General features: G+C 35.2%; 1 protein-coding gene across 2 annotated transcripts; it reads right to left on the reverse strand.

Moving 5' to 3' along the window:
* Positions 1 to 407: 407 nt before the first annotated feature.
* LOC104102325 (cleavage and polyadenylation specificity factor subunit 3-II) lies at positions 408 to 13,851 on the reverse strand. 2 transcript variants are annotated; one of them, XM_009610006.4, is made up of 13 exons: positions 13,113 to 13,851; positions 12,839 to 13,016; positions 12,023 to 12,095; positions 10,618 to 10,735; positions 9,691 to 9,764; positions 8,359 to 8,495; positions 7,665 to 7,728; positions 6,783 to 6,848; positions 5,983 to 6,052; positions 3,405 to 3,509; positions 3,075 to 3,216; positions 2,217 to 2,316; positions 408 to 1,877 (listed from the first exon to the last, which is right to left on the reverse strand). In XM_009610006.4, exons 1-13 carry the CDS (start codon positions 13,135 to 13,137, stop codon positions 1,080 to 1,082), a joined length of 1,950 nt encoding a protein of 649 aa, XP_009608301.1. In that variant the 5' UTR covers positions 13,138 to 13,851; the 3' UTR covers positions 408 to 1,079. The 2 variants fall into 2 exon arrangements, with proteins under 2 accessions (XP_009608301.1, XP_009608302.1); XM_009610007.4 differs by lacking the exon at positions 13,113 to 13,851 and having other exon boundaries at positions 12,763 to 12,892.
* Between the last annotated feature and the right edge of the window lie 2,981 nt (positions 13,852 to 16,832).

The following is a 16,832-nucleotide window of genomic DNA, read 5'->3' on the forward strand; positions in this document are numbered from 1 at the left end:
TAGGTCACATCAACTAAAACGAATGGAGTAGTATTGATTAAATTCTTTGTTAATTAAGAAAATATTCAAGGTTGCTGTTATTGTCATGTTGTTAAGAAGATGTGATTATGGAAAAGCCTTCAATTATTAGGATGTGGACAGATTGAGATAACAATGTGGAATAGAAGTTGAGAGACATGTTAATTTTACGCTAATAGTATCATCTTATCTGAATGTCTTTCTGTCAGAATCTTGGACATCCATTTGTATTTATCATGAAATACAAAAGCAAAGTTTCTAGCTCTTCAAAATTTGATTAGACAAGGAAGAGTATAGGCAATTTTTTTAACAATCTGTAATTTTTTCCAGTTTAAGGTAATGTTGTGGCACAGCCAGCATTCACAATGCTTAAAGCATAGTATAAAATGTCCTAAAGCAAGGAAATTTATTTATTTAATAAGAAACGCTTTTCCTTCCGTGAGTGTTATACTACAGAAACGTTGGTTTACAACTCTACTGCTAGATAATTTGAATTGAAGTGAACGACCTCAAGGTTTTTGTTACCTCAGCGGCTCAGCCTCCCCAATTGACCTAGGTCTCATCAACCAAACTAGGCCTTTTCAAGCATAGGGCATTGTATGGTTTGCAGCAAAAAATTACTGTTACACGAAAGTAAACCTTACACAAGTTTCTGCTTTATAAACCGCTCTCTAGCAATGACTAGTCTCCAAATTTCAGACCATCATCTCGTGTTCTGATAGCATAGCAAAGGAAAGGAGAATGAAATTCGGCTTAGGCTCTCGCAATCAGCTTCCTCAATCCTCAGAGGATCTGAAATGCGAGTTAACATGATGATCAACTCGTTTTAGAATATCCAAAATGAGAAGCATAAGATTCAACATGGGCTCTTTCATGTGCGTACGAGAGATCATCCTTATCTCAAGAGACAGCAAAATGGAGCTTACTTCGGTGATGTAGAAAGGCAAGAAGATTGAGAAACCTGTAGTTGCATGTTCATGGTTGCCTTGACCAACAGAATGTTGGTAAGCAAGGTCGTGCATTAGACACCAATGCCACGACCAAGTTGCAAGCAGTAAAACTTAACCAGTCTTCAACTCCAAATTCTTCATGATTGAAATGACCCTCCAAGCAAGTTTCTCATCTACCATTGACCACAAGCAACAAAAGTTTACTGTTTCAGATGTGCTATCAGGACTAACATGAGTTCTATGAGGACACTTCTCCTTCAGACACACAGAGACAGTAAATGACTCTATTTGGAGACGGTCTCCATCATTCTGATAGGTTACATCTTGAAAATCATTTGATAGTTTTGTGTATAATAAGTGTAGCCACAGGCATTTATCAAGCACAGGAGGCGTGTTTTCTCCTGGTGACGGAGCTACATCTTTACATTCATCAGAGACACGCACTGGACAACAGTAAGCAAACTGAACTTCATGATTTTCTCCTCCTACCATGGCCACTAGCTCATTCTGGTGCACAATTTTGGGGTGCTGGTTTTTCTGCATGGTGAGCACCCCTTCAGCTACTCTGTCATCACATACTTGCACAAAAGACTCGGTTCTCTCATTCAGAATCAAATCAATGTCTGCTCTTGAACTTGTGTTTAGAAACTTGAAATTTGGGCTCAAAGAACTTTTAAGAAATTCTCTGGATGCATCAGCTTTAACATAGAGAGTTGAGGGAATGCACACAATCTCGTTATTTGCAGGATAATAGCACGGGATCCCGAAGTCTGATTCAATTCCCTTTTTAAGCAATGCCATCTTGGGCTTTTCGCCATGCACAAGTATTACATGTTTGGGTGATAGAAATTTGACCAAATCCATGATTCCCTTGGCATCAGTATGTGGACTAAAAGACAGCTGATGGATCTGGCAAAATCCAAGAAATAAATAAAAGTTATATAGTTCGAAAGATCAGAGCTAAATAACATAAACACTTCCATATTTCATTCTTAATTTCAAGTTGTGATATCCAAAGTAGTAATCTAAAACAGAGAAATAAACACAATTTTGAGCAGATGGAGAAATGACAGGAACGCCCAATTTTACGTCTCAGCTTGATCATTACCAAATGGTTGATAATAATAATTATTTGACAAGTCAATGGAGTTTAAATGTGTCCACTGTACTGGAGCGTAGACAGATATACAAAAGAGCTACTATATGATGAAATTAAACAAATTAAAGATGATACAAGAATAGAAGTACCTGGCAGCGCACATCAATCTGGGTATTTTCATCAACATTTATTTTGGCGGGAGTTTTAGCGGACATCAACCTGTGTCCTACTGTCCCAGCTACGCAATATCTGAAAAATAGGATCCAAAGGAGGATAGTAGAACATAAGTTAGTAAAATGGTGACAATGAAAGTGGAGGACGTCCATAGCTTATCTCATATGCTTCTAACTAGTCTTGCAATTCAATGAATAGCAAACCAGATAGTTCAAATGGTATTAAAGAAAATAGTTTATCCAATAATTAATGTGCATAAAGTAAAAATGAGAGAGCTATTAACTTCTTTTTCTATGCAATGACCAAAGAAGCTAGTTAATTAATGAAGTTTACACACCACTATTCTTTTCGATGTGCTCAACTGAGTTTTACAGTAAAGAGTAAATAACTCAATTGGAAATCTGAATAGGAGGTATTTAAAATGGAATCTAGATGACCTTAAAACTCCTATATGGGGAAAAAGAAAAGGAAATGACAAAAAAAAGGAAAGAAATCTTTTTAATGGGAAATAGAAAAATTAAAATCCATAAAGACGAAATGATCATTATGAATGACATATTTTCATCCATATATATGAGTTTTAATTTTTCTAATTTCCTGAGGAATTGCGAGAAGTCAAACCCTGAAGCAAAAAAAAAAATGTAAATACTGGAAAAATGTTTTGAAAGAGTAAAATGTGACCAGTTCATATTGACAATCCAACTTTGCTTACTCAACCCAGGCAGTTTTGGATATATGACAACGGCAGGGACAAATGCTAAATTTAAATTTGAAAATGCATTTCTATTCTGTCTCATGATGGGATATTAAATAAAGTGAATTACAGATGGTACCCTGGGAGTGTTATGAGGTTCTGTTCGCACGGAGCCCATTGCTTGAAAACTTCAAGTGAAAATCCCCCACTTATCATGCCCGGAGTAGCAAATAAAACACAAGGTCCAGGAGCATTTATCATGGAACGATCGAAACTGTGGACTACAAAGTAAAATCAGAAGATAATGTAAGATGAGCAAACCAATACATTGATCTTAATCTTTCACTTGAGCTACTAAAGAAAATCGAAGGGGAATATTGTAGCACAACAAAGCTTCATAACCCTGATCCTGTTTAACATAGCTAATCTATAATTTGCTGAAGCTTGCAATGAGTGATTGAGGAAGCACCATTTTTGAAGTCAAATGCATTTCGTGTTGCGGAAGTACTTTTCACCTTTTGGCTGGTCCAGTTTATGAGAACTTTGTAGTACATATTAGCTTGAATAGTCAAACCTGAAAGATTAGTAGCTCACGACTAAGAATAAGGTATCAAAACTACAAAAAAGACATGATATATATCCAAAATGTTTGCAGGATTATCAATTTATCATACCACCAAAATTATTAGTAAAGAGAACTCATAAGAACCTAGTATAAACAATAAAATATTTGTTAAGGATTAAGAAAATTATATTGCTGAGCCACGATGATCTGTTACGAAGTTCACGGTTCTGTAATATTACTCTTTACTAGGAACCTTGTCTGACCAGAGCTCGGAGACAGAGCCAAGCAGGAAAAAGAGCAGTGAAAATTCCTCAGAATACACCATTCTTTTGCTGCGGTTACTGTCATGGATTCAGAAAAGGATGTAATAGGGAACTTTCTAAGAAAAAAAGGTCCAATTGTCCATCCAGCTAATTATTGAGATATGCATCAATTTCAGTTTTCTGAATGATATTATTGACATAACAGTAAATTACTGGTAAACTAAGTTATTCGCTGTCGTTAAGTTTGAGGCAAAACATCAAGAAGTATAAAGAACAAATAAACCATGCATCACACAAGATTGACTGAAGTAGAATTTAAAAAAACAGAAACCATTTTTTATAGATAAACAAAGAAAACAGATCCTGCTGGTAATGAATTGACTATGACTATTCATCAATATCCCACCAGTTTCTCCTTTAGACGCGGCAAAGTTATAAGTCCAGCAACTTGACAGGTGGTAAGATGAGTCAGTGAGAAAGAAAAGTGACAAAATGCCAAATCTTATTCATCACTTTAGTATCAACAACATTGGCTATTGCTTTCAGAGAAACAAAATGGTGATGTCGACATCGAAGCTAAATTATGCATTGGCTCATTTCGTAAGCAATAATTCATATGGTTCAACCCTGAGCACTAAATAAACGAGGAATACCACTATAATACACATTTAACAGAAAATTCCAGTATATCGGCTATGATAACCTCATAAAATCAGATAACTAGAGATTCTGATGATGAGAAATGCTTGTTAAGCTACTACTTGTCATTGGGGACTAATTTCTTTTACAAACAAAGCTCAACTTACTGGAAACTGCTTCTAACTATTGCAGACAGTCTTAGAGGAGAGAGAAGAAGCTGAAATTCAATGCCAGTCAAGGCCATATTAGAAGTTACAGGAACTAAAAGTTATTAGTACTGACATGCACATCAAATATTTGGTGGACAAAATGTTTGATAATTAGAGATGGTTACAAGGTATATGATACTATGTTAGTTACCTCCAGTAAATCTAACTACAACATCTTAGAGGACTCACCTTCTACCAAGTCATAACTACTTTCGACAACAGATCAGACTTCATGATGTACACCGGGATGCTTATGTTTTAGCTTACATATCAAATAAAATTGATTGGCATGCCAACAGCATTATACTGCAGACAGCTTCCTAGCTCCAACAACCCTTAATAAAGCATACATAAAATTACAGAGATATAAGTGCACATAAATGCCCCGGTGAGGAGGTGTGAGAGGTTGGCCATAGTGGGGTTGATGAGAGGTCGAGATAGGCCTAAGAAGTATTGGGGAGGGAGAGGTGATTAGTCATGACATGGCGCTGCTCCAACTTACTGAGGACATGACCCTTGATAGGCGGGTGTGGAGGTTGGGAATTAGGGTAGAAGGTTAGTAGATGTGACACCCTAGGCGAATCCCACATCGACAAAACACGGGAGAGATGTTGGGTATATAAGTAGATATGTCTTAGACTCTAGTGACGCGTTTTAAAGCCATGCGGGCCTAGGTCCAAAGCGGATAATATTACTAGTGGGCTGGGATATTACTACATATGGTATTAGAGTCACTCCGCGTGCAACCTTGAATGGTGGTGGGGCAAACCTCAGCGAGGATGCTGAGTCCCTAAGGGGAGTGTATGTGACACCCTAGGCGAATCCCACATCGACAAAACACGGGAGAGATGCTGGGTATATAAGTAGGCATGCCTTACACTCTAGTGACGCGATTTAAAGTCGTGCGGGCCTAAGCTCAAAGCAGATAATATTACTAGTAGGTTGGTTTGTTACAGAAGATAGGCGTGCGTGTCTCCTCTTCATGTCGGTAGCATTAATATTAGTCTCGTATTTTCTTAGCTTCATATTCGCAGTTTCTTTAACTTTGGTTATTCTATCACCTTATCTCCTTATCTTGTTGTTGTTACTACTTGTTGTTTCTGTCTCTTTTTATTTTTCTTTGAGGCGGGGGTCTATCGGAAATAGACTCTCTACCTTCACAAAGGTAAGCGTAAGGTTTGCGTACACCCTACCCTACCCTCCCCAAACCCCACTTTGTAGGATTACACTGGGTATGTTGTTGTTGTATAAGTGCACATAAAGAATTCTAGTTCTTTTAATTTGATCAAGGACGGACAAAGATTTCAAGAAAGAAACATCACATAGCTGAATAACTTAAGAAAGGAACATGCAAGGAAATTAAGGGAGAACCTGCGGCAAAATAAATAGGAGCTTTAAGATTCATTCGCTCCCAATAGTCATCCAATAGCATACAGAGTTCCTATTTGGTGAAGTATAGTCCACCAGTAAAGTTGAATACTTGCATTAATATATTACAATGAGAAGGAAACCAAAATGTACAAAGCAGAAAGAACATAAAGGAAAAACATCAAGAAAAGGAGTGAGGAAATCCCAAATTTATCAATCTACATACATAAACCATTAGTAGCAATAAATGTGAGATATAAAGAACACCTAGACTTAGATTTCCTAATTTTCACAACGTTTTTTCCAATTAGAGTGAAATCCCACCGGATAGAGTGGAAAGGATACAGAGGATTTATATAGCTCACCCCAACTATTTTGGGATTGAGGTAAAAGTTGATTGATTGAAATATAGACATTGTTACTTATAACTTGGCACTATCAGACGGGGGTACTCTTGTTGGACTTCTAAATATATACAACCCTGTTGGCAACTCTTGCAGCAATGATGTCTTAGTTTTTCATAATCAAATATTTGAAAACAAATTGACAGCTCAGAGAATTACATGCATAATACTCGAGTTTTGACAAGTTAAACACATCCCTCATGGGATGTCTTGAAACAAAAAACTGATCAGGAGTTACTGTTGATTAATTCTTCAGTAAAATTCTGTTAACGTGTACCCTCATACCTTCAGTTACTTGTCGTTACAGAAGATCTAAAGCTAAAGTATGTCTTTAAATCTAGGCATTAAAAAAGCTAGAATAATTAATAGTTTAACCAAAATAATTGAAGAAGCAAAAACCTGAGCTCTTCCCAGAGCAAATGTAGGGATGAGCACCTTTCCTCCACTAGCAACACATTTGTGAACCTGGAATAATCAGTTTTTGGTATTATAGCGTTAGTAAATAAAAAGTGAATTCAACTTGAAATTGACTAAAGCAAAATGGGTAACACTAACAAAAGAATCACTAATATTTTAAAGATAAAGGACTCTTACTGATAGAGAATTGCAATAAATGCAATGTTTTAGACAAGAACCCTCCACTTCAATATAGAATAACGTAAGCAGAAAAAATTATACGGTAAAATGAAATTGTGCTAAACTGCAGGAAACGATGAAGAGCAGTAAACAAAGAAAACAAACATGTGCATGCACACATCCATGAAGAGCAGTAAACAAAGAAAACAAACATGTGCATGCACACATCCTTTTGATTTGATTAAGTCTTAAAACAAAAAGCAATTTCCCTTGGTACAGATTTGTTCAGCATTAGCAATCAATCAAGGGATGATGGATAAAGAAAATGCAATGCAGTCTCTTTCCCTGCCACTTTTTAAGAGGGAATCAAGGTTTGGACAATACTGAGAAGTGGATTCACAAGCAAAATATCATTTTAGGTTTGGAGTATACAGCACTCAGATTGTACCCGCTACCTTGAAGCCACTGTAAGCACACCATCAAACTACTTAGTATACTTCAGCAGCCATTGACATCAGGATATAAAGCATAGGACAAGAACAAAACTCCAAGCAAGACTCTTATAAACACTCACTCTTTGCAAGCGTATTCTGTCACAGCAACGTGTTACAAGCAGAATGATAAAAGAAAAACATATGCACAACATAAATGACAATTAAAGAGGCAAAAAGAATCAAGTCTGTGTACTAGCCAAAAGTTTCATACTGCTTCGAGAAACTCCCTCTCCCGGGCATATTTGGAATCACGGAAGGTGGTTGCATAAGTTGACCTGCAAGGACAAAAATTTGAGTAGAAGAAATCTCTTGCAGCTAAAATTTTCATTTTCTAAGGTTAGGACAACGTTATTAGATTTATTTCTCAGGAAATCTTCAAATTTTGAATCACAAGTGTGATGATTACAATTTGTTTAAAAGAGGCACTGTAAGAAGGAAGGACCACCAATATCACACCTCCAACTTGGAATAACACAGGGAAAAGGAGGATTTTACATCAAGTTCACACCATTTCACACTAAGATATTTCAGTCATTCCAATTAGCAGGAGACATAAATTTTTGCAAGAACTAACATGTGAATTTGGTGCTAGTCGTCTAACACTATTAGCATACACAAAAACTATATACTGATTCTCAATATCCAACAGATTTCTTCAGATCTTGAATCATACTTTTCCTTTACAGGTGCAAACTATTTTTAGAGCCAAGCCCCTAGCCCAAAGAGTATCGAGATTAGAAACCCGGTCATGGTCATCAATACACTTGAGCTGCATAAAATCGCGAAATAAAAATGAAACTGGAAAAAAATCATCAATGTTTGATTTAGACAAAAAAATTGACCAAGATTGTTTGCCATGACATGTACTCATGCAGGTCATTTTCAAGATAATATCAGCTACTTACTCTGTTATGACAAGGTCCAGCTGCAGCCGATCAATTTGAGCAGCTCCAAGATGTCTATCGGGTGTCATATTATAATCGCCAGTGTACACTATAGCAGCATCACCCACTTTAGCATAAAACATTGCAGCACCAAGAACCTATACATATAGTTCCATATCACAGCATCAATGTTGATTTACCTTTCATGCATCATTTACAGCTGGATGACAAAATTCTGGCTCTATTCCTTTTGTGCATCATATGTAGAAGGAAATTGAGTTGCACATTCACAAGAAAGAATGTTCGTTCTGATATATACGAGTATTTCAATTGAAGATATTTACAAAATTTTGATGAGAGAGCTAGTTTAGAACAACATGAACTTGGGAGGGATATCAAACAAATTTATTATTCTTTTGATCATTAATCCAACATTTACTCCTGCACATTTTTCATCTACATTTGCTGGTTGATCAAATGTCTTCCACATGAGAGCACCCATCGCATGTGCCATATTTACTAGGAAACAAATGAAGGTAGACAGCTGCAAGCCTGCAATGTAGAGACGAAAGACGATATTTTGATTCTACTTTAAGCTCATATTTTATCACTACACTTGGATTGCATGACTTTGGTTCCAAGAATAAACTTGCAGCTAGCTTCAGCAATTAGGTTATTTTAATTCTTTTCTTTTTCTAGAAGCCAGTAAACCAATGTAAAGTGGCTCCTATATCATTTTACATTGGGTTCTGCTGGCAGTATATTTCGCAATATCACTTTCATACGTAGAATTTCACGTCAATGTGCTAGGCAAATTATGATACAAGTGCTTTTTTCTTTATCCGTTCTCATTGTTTAAACCATCTGATCTTCCAGGCTGCTCTTTTTCTTTTTGTTTTGTGAAATCACTGTGTTGCTGCTTTTATTGAGTAACTTCAAAATGAAAAAAAATTGTTCTCTACCTGGTGTTAGAACAGAGTCCAGGAAAAAAAAGACATACACAGCTTCCCATATGGAAATGGAGTATATATAGCTGCTTGTGGCTTCCAAGTTGAAGAACGAAGACAGAAAATAGTCAAAATACAGTGTCTTCACACAGCTGCCGCATGGGTTAGCTACTAGCACTAACACGAGTGTAAGAGAGAGGGAAACTGGACTGAAATTTTTACTCAGCATTACAAGAGTCAGCAATGATTAACAATCTGCATCTGCTTCAGAAATGTATGTTGAGTTGAAAAGGGAATTGCTAATTCCAAAAAGATGGAATATGATATAAGCACCAGAAAATGCCATTTTAAACTTGAGTTCAAAAGGGAATGTTTGTGCAAATAAAATGAAAAGTTTAAACCATACATGTCCAGCATAGTATGCTCGAATCAGAAGGTCCCCGTCAACCAGCACAGTCTGCTTCAGATCCACCGCAGTAACTGCACACCAAAATGCAAAGTTAAAATAACTCATATTAGTTTGACGATGAATAAGGGGATAAAGATGCAGAAACTATTATTAAGTGAGCATGTCTGCTAACTTATGTACAACGGATTCAGACACCACATCTTGTTAGATCCTCGGAATTCACTTCACTCATCAATTCAATCTTGTGTTTGCATTAAATTAATATTGCTCGTTGTAGGAGTTCAATCAGCAATCTCTTATCATATTAAACTGATAACTAGTGGACTGCAAAAGACGCTCGTGAAGTTAACCTATGAGTCAGAAAAAGTGACCATTAAAACCATTGGAACCACACTAGTGGTATCAAGAGCTGGCAGCTTGGCTAAGGCAATCAGAAAAGGTTGTGCATTAGTCAAAGCTTGCAGCTTGGCTGAGCCAGCAGATTTGATCAAAAGAAACAGAAATGATTTGTCCATTAGGCAGACAATGCACTCATGCAACCATGTGAAGGAGTGGAAAATCCAATCATTGGCAGGTTGGCTTTATCCCTATATATGCAACAACTACAAATAGATCCAGCAATTTGCACATGATCTTCAGAGAACTGATTGGATATTAGAGTTGTAAGTGGTTATGTCATTGATGCACACAATACTATCTTGTTTCAACTTGAGAGATCATTAATATGCTTAATCTAACTTCGCTTTGCCTCGACCCCTAGAAAGTTGGTTTAAACACTAAGAAGTTAACTTGCCTAGTTGACAACTTTTTAAAGGAAATAATATGAACATATACTGCAAAACTGAAGAAAACTCTAACCATTTACCAGAAAATTGAATCACACTATAAAAAGGTCAAGGGAGTGACTAGTAGGAGAAAGGATACCTTTCTTCATGCATTCTGTAATATGCTCAGAACTAAATTGCTCCTCCTCTCCTCTTCTATCAACCATCACTTTGCGATAATCTTCCAGCATCAATGGAGCCAACGCTTTTGTTGGATACTGAAGGATCAGTGATTAAAATTGATCATAGAGAGCAGCAGATCATAAAAATCGAAGTACAAATATTCTTGCTCATGTATTCTAGCAAAAAAAGATCTGGATACTAAAAGCATATGTTAAATGGACTTATAAGTACATCTCTGGTGCAAATAAAAGAGGAATTGAAAAGAATTGAAAATCGTGCACAAAATAATGTACAAAAATTGGAAGAATGTTTTAAAAGCTCCCAACACATCAGGATTTTCCGTAGGCAAACAACTTCCAATTGGTCGTACATTTGTTAACTTGTAACAGAATCTCTACCTAATCCCTTGAAAATTTCTAATATTTATGTATTTTAAGAAAGTTTCGAGACATATGTCTAAACATATCTCTTTTCTTGCTATCGCTTCACATTTTATTTTCATATGTTGTCTAAAGTTGATGTAAATAGCGAGTCATAATATTTCTTTTGTACCATCTTGGTACCAGTTTATTAAAATCTTTACTTATCATTTAAAAAAATAGCAAACCATAACAATTTTTACAGCGATCACCACGACATTCTTCTTTTTTTAGAAGGGGCAAAAAAACAAATTACAAGGTGCCGCGACATTCTTTTTTTTTTTCGATTCATATTTCATTTTGTTAAAAGAAAGCATTCCTAATTCTTAGGTAACTTCGGTTTTTTACGTGTAAATATAAGATTGGCTTTTTAATCAGAATAATTCCTGAGATCACGAAATATAGTTCTCCCCAATAATAGTAGAACTCCGAATTTATTACTATGGAAGATAAAATGCAACATCTACTGGGACAACCAAAACTTTAATGCGGCTACTGATTAGGTGGTTAAATATGCATTGCTGGCAAGTCAAGCTTTATGTTTCAAAAAGTTATGACAATAACATGTTGAAACAGATAATGTCAATTATCAAACTTAGGGAGATATATGTTGTTTCTAACAAAATAAAGTATGTGATTACAGTTCAAAGCTTTCGAAGGTTTTTTTTTTTTGTATATACAATGACTTTGCATTTATTGTTCAAAGCTGTTGTATGAGATTTTGCCAGTAAGATTACTAGTGAAAAGTAAATTCCCTAACCTGCTTCAGTTATCTACTTACACCTTATTTTTTTGACAGAAGGTGAGGAAATATTGGAAAAGGAATGCATTTTGGTAAGAAAAACACAACAACGAAAAACAAAAATCAAGTGAAGCATCTCATCATTCACATCCCCATTTTGCTTCTGTATTCCTTTACTCTATTGAAGTGATAAGTACTATAAAGAGGTAGAAAGGAAATACCGTCATGTATATGGGGCCATTATACCCACACACTTCAGTAAAATATGGAAGAGCTCCAATATGGTCTAAGTGGCTGCAACCAAAATTCATTAAATTAGACCAGTAGAGCTAAAAAGTTATAATATACTATAACATATACATAAAATAGAGCATGTGATTTACCAAGCTGGGGCAAATCTTTCCCCCATCTCTAGAGGGGTTCATGAATTTCATTTAATTATTCAAAAGTGTACAAGGTTACTATGAAATATATACATAATAGGGGATGCAATTCGATTCACCAAGCTCCGTCTCTGAAGGGGTTCATGGATTTCATCTAATTAAACAAAGAGTAAAAGGTTTTATGAAATATACACATAATACGGGATACAACGCCGCGCTGAGGCATAATTCTCCCCTATCTCTAAAGAATTCCACCAAAAATCATAAAACAAGACCAAAGAGCAAAAGGTTACAATGATGTCACACAAACAGGGGATGTGATTCTCCAAGCTGCAGGAAATCTTTCCCCTGTCTCTAAAGGGGTTCATTGAAACTCATTAAATTAGTCCAAAAGAGTTAAAAGAAAAGTTCTATGATATCCATTGGCTGAGCCACAGTCAGGAAGGGGTTCAATCAGCGGAAATCGCGTTACGCAAGTAGGGCAAAAATATTTTTTCCATATATATTAACTTTTGAATACTCTTGTAGTGGCAAAGATAGTTAATTGTTTTAGGTCACAAGTTAACTTTTTGAATCACCTCGTTAAAATTCCTGGCTCCGCCACTGATGATATATACACAACATACGACAATAAGTAGTGGCAGAGTATCATACAAATGGGTGATGATGATGCATGAGAGAGCGTTGTTGAAGTCTCCAGACTTAGAAATTAGAGAGAAATCCGGGTATCTGCGATGGTCGAGGTACCCCATATGCATCCCACAATCAAACATTATCTTCTTGCCATTTATTGTCACCACAGCACAGCTCTTTCCTACCTCCTGTCCTGCCCCTGTAATTCATTTTTTTTTCGTTTAAGCATTTCATCAAACAAATAGCAGACACCGTAGTAGATCAAAAGAATAACTCAGCCAGGCTTTTTGCTTACCCAAAACTAAACATTCGATCGCCATGCTTCTTCTTTTTCTTCTAAATTAAAAGAGTTAACTTCCGCGATTTTCTCCTTCAACTTTTGCTTGGTAAAAGCCTGCGCCTTCAAATATAAATTGCGCGGTAAGGAAATGGTATTACTAACAGGTTTATGAGGCGGACCTACGTTCAGGGTTAGAGCACCCCCAGCTTTCAAGTGGCACCTGGGTGTTGTACTGTACTACTGTTGTAGACTTGTAGTCCAGTGACGGGTGCACTCAAGTTTTCGAGTCTGCTTGATTTTTAAACGCCTGTATTTTTATTTTATTTTTGCCAAAATTGTCCCTTACCTGTGAGTTAGGTATATTTTTATCCCTTAAATATAACCAGAAGCATCTTTAATCCTTAAATTTGCTAAACTAGAACATTTTTAGTCTCACTAACAAAAACCATTTAAAACTTAACGGTGCTATTCATGTGACACTGAAAGAGAACAAAACTATCAGTAAAATAAAAAAAAAAAGGACATTCCCTGTTTAATCAAAAAAGAAAAGTACTTGCTGATTCACCAAGTAGTAAGATGATTCACCAAGTAGTAAAGAACACAAGTAGTAGGAGGCTGGGTAGTTGACGGCGTCAACTTGACGCAGAATCTTGAGCCTTATCAGCAACTTCTTTCAATTTCTCCAATGCAGGGAGAATTTCCTCTTTCAAATCGGGCTTGTCTCTTTGACAAAGCTCTGTGCACTTAAGTGCTAATTTACGATCAACAGGGACGTACCTAGCATATTAACGAGTCTCATAACTTTTGCCTTACATGTAAAAATTTATTAAAATTATAAAAATAGTTAATATGAACCCATAACTTTAAAAATATAATGAATTCAATACTAAAAACTTTAAAAGCTGAACCCATAAGGTTTAAATTCCGGATCCTCCTCTTACGATCAAGCAATATGTATGTTGGCTTTAGATCACGAGGAACCATAATTGGGGAAAAACTGAGAATGGCCTTTTTTTAATGATGGGCAGGGGTGTTCATAGAAACCCGAAAAATCGAACTAAAACGACTAAAAAAACCGATACTTTTTTGGTTTGATTTTGGTTTTAAATTTTAAAAATCGATCAAATTTGGTTTGGTTTTGGTTTTAATAAAAAAATAACCGGAAAAAACCAAACCAAACCGACTATAAAAGTAGCTATTTAAATTTATTACTACACCTATATATATGTATATATTTATATAAAGTTTCTGAAATTTTATAGTACATATTAGTCATTTGTATTTTTAGTCTAATTCTTTGTTATTATAATAATCTAATTCTTTGCCTTCTAGTTTGATTGGTAGTTTTCTTTTGTTAAGTACAATAATTTATTTCATGTTAAAAATAATCGATTTTTAATTGAGTACTTAAATTATTCATCACTATTTGAGTCAATTATCATCAATATATCTTGGTAAATGATAGATTTCTCAAAGAGCAATTAATTTGATAGTGTTACGTTGAAAATGTAGTCGTTGGAATATGCGTTTGGCAGTGTATGTCTCATATTTAAGAAAAAACCGATAAATAACCGAAAAAATCGAAAAACCGACAAAAACCGACAAAAATCGAATCGATAAAAAACCGACTTAATTGGTTTGGTTTGGTTCCAATATTTGAAAAACCGACTTACTTGATTTGGTTTCTTTTTAGGGAAAAACCGACCCAAACCGAATCATGAACACCCCTAATGATGGGTTTATCTGTTAAGTTTTAAATGGATTCTGTTAGTGAGACTAAAAGTGATCTAGTTTAGCAAACTTGAGGATTAAAAATGCTCAGGGTTATATTTAAGGGACAAAAATAGACCTACCATCATAGATAAGGGATAATATTGGCCAAAAACTCATGTATTTTTCCTCATAGTTGGCTCCGGTGTTTTAAAAGGTGTGGGCGTAAGGCGAGACATTTTACATATGCCTCAGCGAAGCGTAAGGCTCGAGGCACGGGGTGTAAACCTATGGGTATTTAATTTTTAATATTTCATAAAATAATATAAATATTAATAAATATTTTTAAATGGATAAAAATATTTAAAAATTATAAGAAAATTATAAATAAGTGAATTACATACATACATACATATATATATATATATGTGTGTGTGTGTGTGTGTACTTCATCCACAAAAAAACTAGTCAAAATAATTCATTATATTCTACTTACAAGTACAAGTAACTTGAGTTGAAAAAAATAAAGTTTTCTACATGGAGAAATAAAAAGGATTATCAACTTGCAATTTGAACTTTGAACATGCTGCTAAGGAGGAGAATGAAATTTTTTTGTATTTGCCAAAAAAAATGATTGTTCATTGCGTTTGGGAGATAGGAGCAGACTAGCGGGACAAGCTAAAGAATTGGGAAAGACGATAAATTAGGGGTTCTAACAATAAAAAAGGGTCTTGACTTTTAAATTTAATGTTTGAGTTCCTTTTTAAAACTTTTGAGAAATTACAAGTTGAATTTTGAGAATTTAGGTATTCTATTAAGGATTTATTCAATAAATTTTGTTTTAATTTGACAAAGTTTCTTGGACTTACGCCTCACTACAAAAATGTGTCTCAACGCCCGGGACGCATGCCCCGAATTGATGTGCATACGCCTCTTGAGACTTTCGCCCCCACCATCGCCTCGGAGCATTTTTGGTACGTCTCGCCTTAATGCTCGCCCCAAAAATGCCTTTTAAAACATTGGCTCTATCACATCGGACTAACTCTACCATTTTTGGTCCTGTTGCATGACACACAAACTCTACCATGTCATCTTAATTTTAAAACTTCAAACAAAGAAGATGAAAAATACGTGTTAGAAGGATAGTACACAGGTTATGACAAAACAACAGGATTTCATGTTTTTATTCAACCTAGCTATCTTGTTGAATGCTACAAATTCTACCGGGTTGTCATGTTATAGCTTTCACTTATATTACCTCATTAAACTTGTTTCATTTACTCTACCGGAGTGTTTTACACTACCTGCCATATTTTTTATTTTTACTAATGGTACTCCAATTAAACCTATTTTATTTACTCTATCAGATTATCTTACAAATTCTACAAGATTATACTGATTTTTATTTTTCACTAATAGCACCTCTTTAACTTATTCCATGTACTCTACATGATTGTCATAATTTTTTAGTTGTTTACAACTATCAAAAAGGTAAAACTTTTAGCTATATTGATCATATCACTATAGTTCATTTGGTAGAGAATTTTACTAGAACTTAGCTCAAACTATTTGTTTATTCAACTTTTCACAAACTATGGCAACACAATAGACTTTAAAATATATGAATATGGTAGACTATATTTAAATTGCTTGTGAATTCCTACCATATAGACATAATCTAGTTTTCACATAATTAACTTGTTTACATTAATCAATCGATGTCATAAGTTTATATTCTGAGGGCATATATGTCATTGGACTCGCCTAATAAATAAGTTGGGACTATTTTAACAAAAAATCAAAGTCGAGGACATTCTTTAAAGACCATACAAGCGAGCCTAATTTTGACTTTCTTTTTTGGTGGAGGAAAAAATTGGATCAATACTACTACTACAACAACAACAACAACAACAACAATAAACCTAATATATTTCTTCAAGTAGGGTTTGGAGAGGGTAATGCGTACATGCTCCTTACCACTACCCAATCAAAATAGAGAAACTATTTTCAATAGACCCTTGACTC

Source organism: Nicotiana tomentosiformis, chromosome 4 (assembly GCF_000390325.3).
Source record: "Nicotiana tomentosiformis chromosome 4, ASM39032v3, whole genome shotgun sequence".
Taxonomy (NCBI): Eukaryota; Viridiplantae; Streptophyta; class Magnoliopsida; order Solanales; family Solanaceae; genus Nicotiana; species Nicotiana tomentosiformis.